We start from the raw sequence: 13989 nt of genomic DNA, 5'->3' as shown, positions 1-13989 counted from the left end.
TGACCAGAAGACAAAGATCAAGATCAAGAACAAGAGAGACGCCCTACACCAGACCAGAGCGGGCCCCCTCATCACCTTCACCATTACAGGCATCTCTAGCGGGGGTACCGGCACCACCACCGAGGCCAATATACCATCCGCGGCCGGAAGAGGAGGGCAGGAACTTTTATTTGCCAGATTCACCGGAATCTCCCTCACCCTCTGGACCATCCAACCCAACACCATCAGGGATGGAATAGGAGGAGTCTTAGCAACCCCAGTCTAGAGCGAGGTTTGAGGGATACATTCCCTTGTGGGGAATAAGGGCACCCATTGAGAACATTTACTGCGTGTTATGTTTGTGTCAGGACGAGCTGTCCAATTATATCTGTTCCCTCTGCTTTCAAAGACCTGCGTGCTTCCTATGTACAGCGAGACTGATTGATAGGAATGAAGGCTGTCCCCTGTGCAGGAACACAGATTCTGCCTCCCCCCCTTCAGGTCCACCTCCAAGGCCACCACCACCTCCTCCTGTAACACCTAGGAGGCCTCTCTATGAGAGAAGAGAATTCTCTGGTCGAGGGCAAGGCCGACGTCCCAGGGAGTAAACCCTGAAGAAAAAAAATCAACCCAACGGTCCTTTTAAGGGCCAACCCAAATTTTACGAAAAGATACCTTTTTAAAAACATCAAGGTTATAGAAACGTATAAACTCCAGGTCACTGTTTTTTATTTGAAATTTAAAAACATTAATCATTTTTTTTTGAAATGAAATAACAAAAACATTTTTTTTTTTTTGCTAAACTCATAAACATTTAAAATAAATTATTATTATTTTCTTGTAAACTCATATTATTTATTTATTTATTATTAAATTATAACGAAAAAAATCTAGACTTTCCCATGTCCAATAAAGTAAATACACATGAAATACAGTGATTTTCTCATATGTTTAGTGAATGTGTTTAAGTACGACTTAATTTTCTGTGTTTTTGCGGCCATGGTACTCTCATGGCAAGTTTTTACTCTCTGTTTAAATGCTTGTAATCCACGGTGTAGGTAGTTTAAAGTTTTTACACATTGTTTATTGTTGTGATTATGTTATCCCTCACCTATATGTTTAATATCAGCTATGCTAATTAACGCAGTTCTGCATGATTTGAGATAATGTTTTGTCATGTGCTTAAAGTATGGCCTGCTATTCATGACATCATTTATAGTCGATAGTAAATAAGTCTGTATTTATCTTAAAAAATATATTTTATGAATGAAATTTAATTGATTAGAGTATAGTTAGGTAGTGATATATAAGAGATATTACTTTTTTTTTTCCATTACATTTAAACATGCACTGTTTCATGTAGTATTTTGTCATAATAACAAAATGGTTTTATTTCTACAGTCCTCAACATGGAAGATATGTTTAGTTCCTAACCATCTATAATCAAGTCTCTATGAAGTTAAGCCTGGGCTGCTCTTCCTTTGGAAATACACAGTTAATCATCCAACATAGAAACAAACAAACTTGAAGTTAAAGTTTCAGTGAGATACAATTTTAATTCTGTTTTTTACTATACATGTTTATATTTTAAAATTGATAAAATGGATAAGTAAAAGATATGATTATGTAAATTAATACCATAGTTGGTAAAGATAGCAGGTTTTATCTCCAAGTGCTGATGATTTCTGAATTTCCATTTAATATTGACATTATATTACAGGGAAAGAAAAACTGTAATGTGAGCCAACAGGATGATCTGATTGCATGGAATTAAAAATTCCTAGTGTTTCTACTGGCCAAGATCTGCTTATGAGTGCATCAGACTGCTGTGGACCTTCTCCTGTTTAAATATACTTTGGAGGCAGGAGCATGAGACTTCATTCATAAAAGGTACTTTCAATATCATCACGCCCACCCATATATTTCAAAAAGATAAATTTTACAAAGGTGTACAGTATATATAAACTAAAGTGTCAGAACACCAGGTCACTGTATTTTTTTTTTAATTTTTAATCATATTTTTTTTTAACATAATTTTTTTTAAACATGAATTCTTTAAATAATAAAATGAAACATTTGTTTTCATTTATTTTATATCACATAAAAAACACACATTTAATGTTTATGAAGAATGTACACATGTTTATCATAAGTGTGTACAAATTGTTCAATATAATGTCTATCATGAGTCCAATTTCCTCCAGCTAAGCCACATCCAATCTTGTAAGGAAAAGCAAAAGTGTTATACGGTAAATTTCCTAATTCTTGTAAACAGGCTTGAAACCATTGCTCTCTATTTTGTGGGGTGTCCTGATAAGTGGAGATTCTTTTAGGTCTGTGACTTGCTCTGCCATAATCCCATTGAGCTAATAAACAAATGACCACAGGTGTTTGTGAGGAAAACACCCTAATAGTTCCTGGCTTATCCCTGTCCTCTTCTAAGGCTAAATTTCTAGACCCTAAAGGTCTGCGGGTGGCATACAAATTCACTTGAGGATATTTATCTGCTATACTTTGACTCAATCCATGAGCTCTGACTGTTAAACAGTTACACTGATGTACAATAGCTTCTACAGGAATGTTTAATAAATCACCCTGTATCTCCTGGAAACTCATGATCAAATGAGCCTATTTATAAAAAAAACTGTTTTATATAGAACAGAACAACCAAAGTGATTCATGAGGTATGAGGTGTTTTTTTCATCAGACCCTTATATTTATACCTTGGATGAGTCTAAATAAAGTCTAGGTGGAAAAACCTGCACGCGCTCAGCACGCAGCCCACCTGGGAAAAAACAGATTTTACCTAGGCACAGACTTGGCACCGATTCAAGTCCGTGAAGCTGCCTATTGTGACGTCATCACATGTAATCAAATGTCATGTTTTCAGCTGAGAAAAAAAAACAATATCACACACAGAGTGAAGTTTTTATTCTTTATTAACAATAACAACAAACAACAATTAATTACATTACATTTTGATAGAAACATTGACACGTTTGTCCATGACCATGACCCGTAGGTAATTTATGATAAGTGTCTTTAAACCATTGAGCTACATAATGATCTCTTTGTAAAGCTGTGCTATAATCAAAGGGGAATAACCATTCATCTGCTTTCTTTCTCAACTTGTGTCTTTGATGTAAATATTACACACAATATTGTCCACACACATCTGTCTTCCAATCTTGATATCGATACGGATTATAAATCCATTGGTGAACATGACGCTGGATAAAGTCTTGAATTTCTTTCTGTAAGGGAGGAAATCCATAAGAGTCAAAATATTCCACCACTGGACTGCTCACATACAGACACACCCAGTGCTCTTCAGGTTGATCTTGAGGATCCGTATTCACCACGATGGCTTTTTCTACAGGTCTTAATTGATCCGGTAATATATCTACAGGGTACACTCCACCAAAAGAACTCTTTAATTCTCTGAATAAGACTTCTCTCAACTGCCCCGTATCCATTAGTAATCAATACTCACTTCTCTCTGTTTGTTAATTTCTAATAGGTTATCGAATTCTGCATACACCACACAATTTAACAACTGGACTTATACTCTCAGATTCCCTGTTTCTATGATGTGGAATTTATCCGATTGCGCTTCTTGATCTTAAGTGAAATCCCAGCCCCACAGAGTGTATCCGTTTTTATACTCTTCTAGGGTGATGTCCGGAGCCCAATCTTCTCCTACTTTTCCCAAGGCTTGATACAGACTGAGATAAGATCTCAGATATAAGTCTTCATTGAAATTGGGCTCAAAACAACGAGTACTCATGGTCTCTCCGTTGATACTGACATCTAATTTCTTAATCCCAAAGTTTTGAAAATGAAAGGGATTTTCAGTTTTATCTCCATTAAAAGCCGTATTCTCCACAAAGCCTAAAATGAGACGTTTAGGCATCTGGCCTTGAAACAGATGATCCGTAATCTTAGATCGAGTTCCTGTCAGTATGGTAAAGGTTTTCACTTCGACTCTTCTCAATGGATATTTAGCTCTATGAGTGTTCAAACTTTGATTAATGCCATTCATCATGACTGCCGTGGGTTTGACTTTTCTCACCCACAAGACCATACTCATTATTTTGACTTTTCCCGTACTTCCTGCTTTGATCATCATATAGAACTGAGGTTTAGCTCGATTAAATCTCAAACGAACGTCTACTCCATTGGGTAGAAATCGGTCTTGTTGAAATAGATCCAGATGTAAACGATCAAACAAGGTTATTTTCTTACTATCATTTATGGTCTGGTGACGTTTTCTAAATCTTTCGTTTTTAGAATTGGCCGGTAACTCTGGGACGATAGGTTCGTCAATGGTCACAGTATCAGCAGCACCCTGTGAACCCTTGGTTACATCAGATGTCTTATTTTGAGCCACTCCAAGGTCTGCTACCCACACTTCGTCCATGTGTCCTGCTGTATCTTTTTTCCCACAGACTACAAGCTCTCATCTGTGTCATTAAAGTTGTGGGTTTGTAAGAAACTAATTTCTCCAGATAAGCTTTGTAAGGATAAGTATCGGTTCCAGGAGTCACTATTTTTCCATTGACACCGAGATCGATTTCCGTAAACAAGGAATGTAAGATATTATTCACCGGGGCGCAAGTATTCCCAGCCCCAGTCAGATTAGTACCATTATCTTTGGTAAATTTACACACCATTTGAACATACGTTTGAGATAAATCCAGATATTGATCTCCTTGTCTTTTAATTTCAAATTCAATGGGAGCCGTATCCCAGTCTAAAGTACTAGAAATGGGGTAATATTCTTCCCATTTGGAGTCTTCTAAAGCAATATTAGTCGGGGGGACTTGGAACAATTGTAAATTGTTCATCCCACACGCACAGGAATCTGGTTGCAACATGATGTGTCTACTAGGATTGATTTTTCACAAATGAAGGTCAATATCACTCGACTCCTCTATTTATAGTGTCAATCAAAGATATCTCTTAGTCTGAATTCCTCCTTGTTTTTTTCTTTTTCTCTTAGGACCTCTTCGGGCTAACACAGGTGTCTTTTTTCTTCTTTTCTTAGTACCTCCTAGATTCATTCTTTGTTTCACCATTCCCGAAGTATTTTTCAGGGCTTGTACTCCCTGAGTTTTGACAGCGTCTTTTAAAGATCTCTTATTTTCTAACACATCTAACCCCGTTCTAGCAGCAGCAGTCAAGGCATGTTTAGCTCCCGTTTTCAGTAAATCTCTAAAAAAAAATCCTCTGCCTCTCTGTCGTCTTCTTCTTTTTCTTCTCCCTTTACCTTTTTGACCTTTCTTATTCATCTTTTTAAAGGCTACAGTTCCTCCTCTATTGAGAGCAAATAAGCCTGTATTTTTAACGGCATTGAGTCCATGAGTTACAAGAGCATTTTTGATATTTCTCTTTTTTTTTTAATCATATCCGCTCCTATTTTAGCTCCAGCAATCAAGGTTTGATTACGATCCATTTTGACTACATCTTTAAGAAATCCTCGACCTCTTTGTCCCCGGCCTGAGCCTAATTGGACAACTTCTTTTAAAGTCATCCCTATAGGTAAGTTAGGTACAGCTCCCGAAATGAGGTCTAAAAAATTTCCTCCTCTTTGAGATTTCAAATACTGGGAAAATTTCCTTAAATGGGGTGGAAGAAATATGGATGGTATTGGTAATCCAGTAGAATCAAAGGGAAGGGCTCCAACCAATCCAGATATAATTCCACCTACACCGTGTCCTTTTTGACGCAATAAACCTCTATTATAGACAAACTGTCCGTGTCCTCTTTGTCTCAATAATCCGGGATGATGCTGCATGTTTCATGACTCGTGTCAGACTGACCTAAATGCACTCAAGTGACTCCTTTTTATACCCTGTCTTAGGGTTGAATACAATACAGACTGCATACCAGACAAGACATCACTTCCAATAGGATGTAACAAAAAAGCTGTACACTCATCTCAGTACACTTTTCTGAAATGAAGTTTCACGACCGATTTTCCACTTAAAAAAGGCATGGGAGTCCCTAAAGGAGTCATGATATGAATCTCAATGCTATCGAAATGTTTTTTACTCAGTTTCAAATATTCCGCTCTAACAGGTTCCTATTTAGCTTGTTTTTTATCTTCCAGATTGAGTGTACAAGGAACCACTCTTAATAATTTCAAGGCATTGGATCCTACCGTCTGGGGTTCAATCAAGTCACAATACACGTACATGGATTTCAGATTTTCATATAAATCTACGGTATTGTTGCCCATGTAACTAACGTTGATCCATTTGGCCATGTTTTCTGTATCGTTCTGAAGAATAACCTTCTTACTTTCTATTCCTAAGTTATAAGCTAAGGCTGTGGGAAAACGAATGCATAAGGGATATTTTGTAAGTTCTTTCCCGATAAACTGATACATCACTTTATCATGTTTGTCATGATATTTTAAATTTCATGGCATTCTCTTTCTTAGAATCACCCCAAAACTTCCAGAATTTTTTCAAACTTCTTTCCAGTCCAAGACTGATTTCACCTGTTAAAGCCATGGGATGAATGTAAGGCCCCGGTCTAAAGTGAATTCGCCTAATTTCCATCTTCTGGTCTTTCCTTATGAGATTAGCAAATTCAGTATGGGCCCAATCTAACAGTACAGGACATTGGCTTAATGGCATCGCATCTATGGTTTTCATTTTAAATCTGTCCCATTTAAAAACATTAGGTTCTTCCACTCTTGGAGCATAAAACTGAGGGAGCAGGATGTCAAAATAAGCTTCCTCTTCTGTGATGTTTTTCAATGAAATGGGATACATCAATTCTGTTAAAGCCACTTCCCATTGGCCATCTGTTAAATCTACTGTTTGTGGTAATAAGGTTTTAAATTGAGCAGTCGTATTACTCGGAAAAGATTGCATGGACACATCACTGGGTAAATTCATGTAAAAACCATTGCTCTCGGCCATGTTCAGTGAGATACTGAGACAAAATAACTTATGACCCTTCTATTTATAACAACACTTTTTTTTTTTTTTTGGTTTAAATTTATTGACTCTTTTTTTTTTTAACACTTTTTCTGATGATGATGATGATCTGCAATCAATCACTCTGTTCAAAACACCAGGTCCTTCCTTTTCCATATTGTCTTTGATCTGGGAAAAGGGGATGCGACAATACACATACTGTCTAACGCCGTAATAATCTGGAAACGTCAGTTCTTCTTTCTCCATCTTGAAAAAAGGTCTCACACACTCTTCTATGTTGGAGTACCAGAGACTTTCGTTCAGAACCAGGGTCATCGGTGTCAGACGATTCATATGATGAGTACAGCTGACCCATTTATATTGCTCGTAATGTTGGTTGATTTTCACCCTCACTCTAGTTCCTTTAGGATGCGGGATTTTGACTCTTTTTTCCAGCCACACGTTTTCCAGGGAATGTCCTGGATGACACACAGAGACGTAAGCGTAGTTATGGGCATCGGTCTTACAATAAACCTTTAATACACGATGTCTCTTTTGATTCATTATTACCTTATGTAAATCAACAGTTAGGGTTACATCATATTCGCACCAAACTTTACTCTGTCCCTTTGAAACTTTTAAATAGTCTTCTTGAAAAGGTCAAGGAAAGTCCATTTTTTGATTCCTCGACACCAGAATGTAGGCTCGGATCTGTAGTTATGGATATTGCCAATCATAGGCTTTTTAAACACCCGCGTTTTACTGAAGAAAATGCAGCTAAAACAATCCGGTTTTTTTTCCTTAAACTTCAATATGCCAACAAAGGATTTGACGCAGTTAATATAAGTAATATCCTTAATCACAAAAGGGTCCAGTCTTGTATTCCACCATATTTCAAGTGAAAGACTACACCTTGTATTTCCTACAAATATACATCGACTATTGCTTCCAAACTTTTTAATTACGAGAAAACTTTACAGGGCCTGGATATCGAATATCTGAAACATAATCCTCCATCGTGTTCATGTTCTTCTTCGCCCTATAACTATAGTCCTGCTGGACACGTTATTACTGGTGACGTACATATAGTTAATAATGAGGATCTTAGATCATTAATTTTAAAAGGTCCTAAATTTAGGGGACCAAGATCCTTCAACTGGCGTAAGAATTTCATATATATTATGGATTCTGTAGAGAAATACGCCAGGCGATGGGCCAGACATGAAAAAGAAGACCTTGACACTTTGTCAGAATGGATTAAATGTATCAGATGTATGTTAAAATCGCGCATTAAAAGATTGAGAGGCAATATGAAAACCATCTATCCTTCTGTATTCAATAATCCAGAAGTGAAAAAAAGAATTAGATAGATTACATGATCAGTACGTACTGGTCCCTGCTGACAAAACAGGTAACAACATTGTCTTTGTTTGTAAGGCTCATTATATTAAATGTATTTTAGAGGAACTTGGATTTAATTCTACAAGTGGTAATCCAACTTATACTCATAGTTCCCTTTCTAAGGAAGAAATTCTTCAAAATCATATGTCAGTTTTGAATATTTTTAATATTCCAAACAACCAAAATGAATTCGAATTACCATATTTATATTGGATTCAGAAACTTCATAAAAATCCTTACAAAGATACATAGCGGGTTCCAGTAAATGTTCAACCAAGCCTCTATCTTTACTCCTCACTAAGATATTAACAGTGGTGAAGGAGAAACTTCAAGAGTACTGTGCAACAATATATTCGAGAAGTAGTGTAAATCAGATGTGGATACTTAAAAATTCCAAGGAACTTTTGGAAAATTTGAAATCACAAGATTTACCAAAATCAACAGCTTAAAAACTTACGACTTTTCAACTTTATACACAACCATTCCCCACGATAAATTAAAGCCCAGGCTTTTTGATATCATTGACAGCTACTTTTACAATAAAAATGGAACTCGTAAATATACTTACCTTGTCATTGGTCATTTGCAAAATTATTTTGTTAAAAAACATCCTGATTGTACACACAAGTACTCTGAAGTTGACATTAAAAAGATGCTTGAGTTTCTAATTGACAATATCTATGTGGTTTTTGGAGACCAGGTCTTCCAAAAATCTATTGGAATTGCTATGGGTACCAATTGCGCCCCGTTATTAGCAGACCTTTTTTTGTATTCATATGAAGCAGAATTTGTCCAAAATCTTGTACGTGAAAAGAAGAAAACACTTGCTGTGGCGTTCAACTCGACATTTAGATATATCGACGACGTATTGTCAATTAACAATGGCTATTTTCATTCTTAGGTCGATACGATATATCCTGGTGAACTTGAGATAAAAGATACCACAGAGTCTGACACATCTGTTTCATATTTGGATATTTTACTTGAAAAAGACGTTAATGGTAATCTAACAACCAAGCTTTATGATAAACGTGATGACTTTAACTTTTCATTCGTCAACTTCCCTTACTTATGCAGCAATATACCTTCATCACCTGCATACGGAGTATATATCTCTCAGTTGATTCGATACGCAAGAGCATGCTCTACGTATGTACAATTTCTAAAACGAGGTAAATTATTGACAGATTAGTTGATGAAACAAGAATATCAGCTGTCTCCTTTAAAGTCATCATTTCGTAAGTTCTATGGTCGATACAATGACCTTGTCAGCAAATACAATTTATCATTGAGTCAAATGCTGACTGACGTTTTTCATACTAATTGTTAGGCCATTATTTACACACTGAATTGTCGACGGATTTTTCCGTTATTTCCCGATCATGAGATGGACCACACGGCGGGTGTGACCGGTCGGCAGGGGATGCTCACTCCTCCATGGCACCTGATCCCACCTCTGATGTTTGGAGGTCCGTGTTTGCTCTGCTCCTATTTTGTATTGTATAATGGACTTTTGAGCTTGAATACTGTTCGTTATCTCCATATATTTCATTCCTTCATATCTACATAGTGGACAACTTCCGTAGCAAGTTTTGACGAAGTTCTCGACACATTCCCCACAGCAAGGATACTGTCGGCATTGTTGGCACTTCCATCTCCCCTCCGTATTTTCCTGCCAGCAGGTCAGGCATTTCTTTAAGGCTCTCTTCCTGGTCACTTTGACCCATAAGGGCACCATATTCTCTGCCCCGTACTTCCATGTGAAATATTTCACGCACCAGCTACATCCACAGGTCTCCATGGAAGGGGGATCATCCAAAAACCAGTGAGGAAAAGGCATTTCACAATTTAATGCTCGCAAATTTGATAAGTTCTGTGATGCCATCCGGGATAGTCATACACCGTAAATGTACACTCATGGATCATCTCCCTGTCACAGTAATGACAGTAATACTTTTCTTCCTTAATCAAATACAACATTCTCCACACAAAAAACATGATGAAATGGTGAATTTTTTTAAAAAAGCTCAGCTTTAAATACCTTTGGATCTGACTATTTATAGTCGCTTTGGAAAAGCCTGCACGCGCTCAGCACCTTCTCAACTGCACGCTCTCAGCACGCACCCCACCTGGGAAAAACCAGTTTTTTTTTACCTAGGAATAGACTTGGCACTGATTCAAGTCCGTCAAGGTGCCTATTGTGACTTCATCACATGTAATCAAATGTCATGCATTCAGCTGAGAAAATAAGACCTGTTTGTTTATATTTTTTTATTATTATTGTTCAAATCGACACAAGGGACAATTTCTGTAAGAAAGCCGTATAATGAACTTGTAACACTTTTCACAGCAGGGATATTTCATACACTTTTGACATTTCCATTTTCCTTGGGTGTTTTCTTCCCAGCAGGAGGGGCATCTCTCGATCTTGGTATTTCTTCTCTTCGCTTAGCCCAAAGTGGCATCAAAAAATCAACCCCATATTTCCACAGGTAATATTTCAGGCACCAATCGCAGCGACAATACCACAAACTAGGGGAATCGTCTACTCTACTTCCCAGTGAGGTATACGTTCTCCACATTCATTACATCCCCAATACCAACCAATAAGATCATCGTCACTGTTATACTCAGGTAATCTGCTGATCTCTCTCAACTGCCTATTGCAATGAGGACAGGCACTGAAAATACGACATTCTCCACACAGAAGGCATGATTGAAAAATGAGCACAGTGAACTCAAGGATTTATATACCTTGGGATATATATTTTTAGTCCATGCGGAAAAACCAACAACACCAGAATTTATTTTTCTTAGGTTTAATTCACAATAACAATAAAGTAACAAACATGGAATACTTTGGCATAGTTCTTTTTGGATAGGAAAAGTTCTCCTCATGTACAAATATTCTGTTTCACAAGCACAGTCCATGATGTCGTATCCTTCTTTGACCACTTTCAGATAATCTTTGATACAATCTCGGACTTCTTCCATCCGTTTCCCTTGAATCAAAGTTCTTTCTGGTGCCTCTGTTTTGTGAGCTAAAACGTATTTTACTTTCCATTTGAATTCCTGATACTGGGGTTGCCATGACCCTAATAATAATACTATGAGTTGTGCACTTTCATGGTCCGGTAATTTGAATCTCTTATACAGGTACACGTCATTGACTCCTGTTTCTCCCGGATTCTTATCCATGAAATCTTGCATACATTCATCTTTGTTTTCCATCCATTCTCCATTTTTAGTGGAACCTGTATGCTCTTGCATTTTCCAACGATACTCTGAGCTTAAAAATTCCATGTTGCTCTGTCCTCAGTCAGATCAGAAATGAAAAAAAATCTTTGTTGTTTCCCTATTTTATATACTCTGTTGTGTATCTATTTTTATACATTAACCCTGTGCATTCGTGGTCTTCTTAGGGGTAGGTGTATGATGCATCATCGTAGGACTAGGCATGATATAACCTATTGAAGAACTGACACATACCATCCAATATTCTCGATTAGGATCGTGTAAAGCTAACATGACCACACTGGTGACGATGAGAGATACACAGATAAATAATTGTGCGAAATAAACGATTTCTTCTCGGGGAACATTCTCTCCATAAAAATTTCCAATGAGGAGTTATTTGATGAGATCCGTTTGGGGAATCCATGAATCGAAACTAGGGGGATATCCTTTCCACCGAACTTTAACTTTTTGAATTATTTTTTTCCCTACGCGTCGCTTTTTATACCCCAAGATTTCCTCCACTTCGTACACGTCGTCTTTTTTAATGATCTTTTGTAATTCTTTCTCGTAAAAAGTCCCTTCTAATTCCTCTCCGTTATAATCTTGCACTCTATACACGTAAGGATACCTCTTTTAGAAATGGTAAACAGTTCTGTGGTCCAGTTAGGTAAATATCCTTTTTCAAATGTGAGTTTGGCTTTACTGATGCGTACCTGATCTCCTTCTTTAAACTGAGGTTTAGGAAACTGTTTTCGATTTGATTTCCCATATAAAGTTTTCCAGACTTTTAACACATTAGAAGCATTCACTATAGCTTAAGCTCTTTTGATACTCCGATGATAGGTATGATTGTAAGCATACACTAAATCCGGTAAAACCTCTAAATACCGTCTGGTTTTATGACGAGTAAAATAACGCCACATGCGTGCTTTGAGTGTACGCTTAAATCGTTCCACGATACTGGCTTCAGTGTTCGTATTACGAGTGGTAAAAAAAAATGAATGGATTTAAAAGCTTGTAAGAATTCTCGATTGGTAAATTCTTTTCCTTGATCCGATTGAATGCGGACGGGACGTCGACTGTCTTGTTAAAAAATCTCTTGTAATCCTCGAATCATTTCTTTTCCTGTTTTCTGTTTTAAAGGCACTACCCAGGCATATTTAGATAAGACGTCAATGGCACATAATAAAAACGTTTATCCATCATTGTGTTTCTTCTGCTAAATCTAATTGCCATTGTTCGTCTATATCTGTCACTCTAGTCTGTTGTCTCCGGAATTTTCTTTGAATGGGTTTATGTAAGGTATAAGTATTTTGCTCTTTTAACCATTCTCGAATCTTTTTCAGGGAAATTCCTAAAGGTTTGACCTGACGATACAAAGCTTGTATTCCTCCGTACCCTCTCTTAGGATCATAATAAATCTCTTTTAAAATGTCTTCCACTTGTTTCTTTTTCATATTTTAGGTAATTGAAGCCAATTTTCGTCGATTTGTTCTAATCTCTTTTAAGGTAAATTTGGACTGAATTTAGATTTTATGATGGCCTTCGCTAAATTTAGCAGAGGTCTAGGAGTGGATTTTCTAATTCCTCTATCTCCTACAGGTCTACTAATAGGGGTCAAAAATGAAGAAGCATCTTGAAATCCACTATAGCCTTCGTCCTCACTATCACTGAAGATACTTTTAGGAGTACTGATTTTTCCATGTCTCTGCATGGCTTTTATAAGGTTTCCATTGCTCACGTATTCCAGAGGAGTACGCGTCTCTTTTAAAGCTTGAGCAAATTCATCTAATCCTTTAGGAAGGGGATGGTTTTTACGAGAACGAGATCTCATACTATCAGCCATTAAATCCACAATGTTAGAATCGGGAACTTTTTGACCTCGATAACATTCCAACTCAATACCTTGGTTTTCTTTAAATGATTTAATAATAATCCAGCTTTTCTTTTCATGTTTTTATTCACTGTTTCAAGGATTTCATTTTCAATCTCAGCTGGGGCTGCTGGTGATGCTACTGCTGGGGGGGGCTGGAGCTGCTCCTGCTGCTGCCGGAATTTTAGGTTTAGAAATAGGCTCCTGTCTAGCTTGTTGTTAATAATTCCTATATCGATGAAGTTCCTGGCCATATAAAGCGACTTTTTCTTCTGGGGTTAAATCACGTTTTGTAATCTCGTCCAATTCCTGACCTAAACTGATGGTTGATTGAAATTCCGGAGGTTTGGGTAATTTTGCCTTGAGATCATTCAACAGGACCTCAGGCACTAACACCATTTTACGACTCATTTCTTCTTCTTGATGACTTTATAGACGGATCGACCGGCATCCAACAGTAAAGGTGCTGCTGAGATTAAAAGGGGTAAAATGTTTCCTCCTTTTTGTTGAAGTAATAAAGCTCTTCGTCTCTGGACAGATTGAGGTTTGACCAGTCTCCTGAAGATGTGT

The 13989-nt window shown here is 37.2% G+C and overlaps 1 protein-coding gene across 1 annotated transcript; it reads right to left on the bottom strand.

Annotated features, from left to right (window-relative positions):
- Nucleotides 1-3601: 3601 nt before the first annotated feature.
- LOC133198041 (uncharacterized protein F54H12.2-like) lies at nt 3602-4399 on the bottom strand. Its single transcript, XM_061334196.1, has one exon. It carries the CDS (start codon nt 4397-4399, stop codon nt 3602-3604), a length of 798 nt encoding a protein of 265 aa, XP_061190180.1.
- Between the last annotated feature and the right edge of the window lie 9590 nt (nt 4400-13989).

Source organism: Saccostrea echinata, unplaced genomic scaffold, assembly GCF_033153115.1.
Source record: "Saccostrea echinata isolate AGI-Se365-2 ecotype Australia unplaced genomic scaffold, CSIRO_AGI_Sech_v1 ptg000033l, whole genome shotgun sequence".
In the NCBI taxonomy this organism is placed as follows: Eukaryota; Metazoa; Mollusca; class Bivalvia; order Ostreida; family Ostreidae; genus Saccostrea; species Saccostrea echinata.
This window is presented reverse-complemented; position numbering and strand designations above follow the sequence as displayed.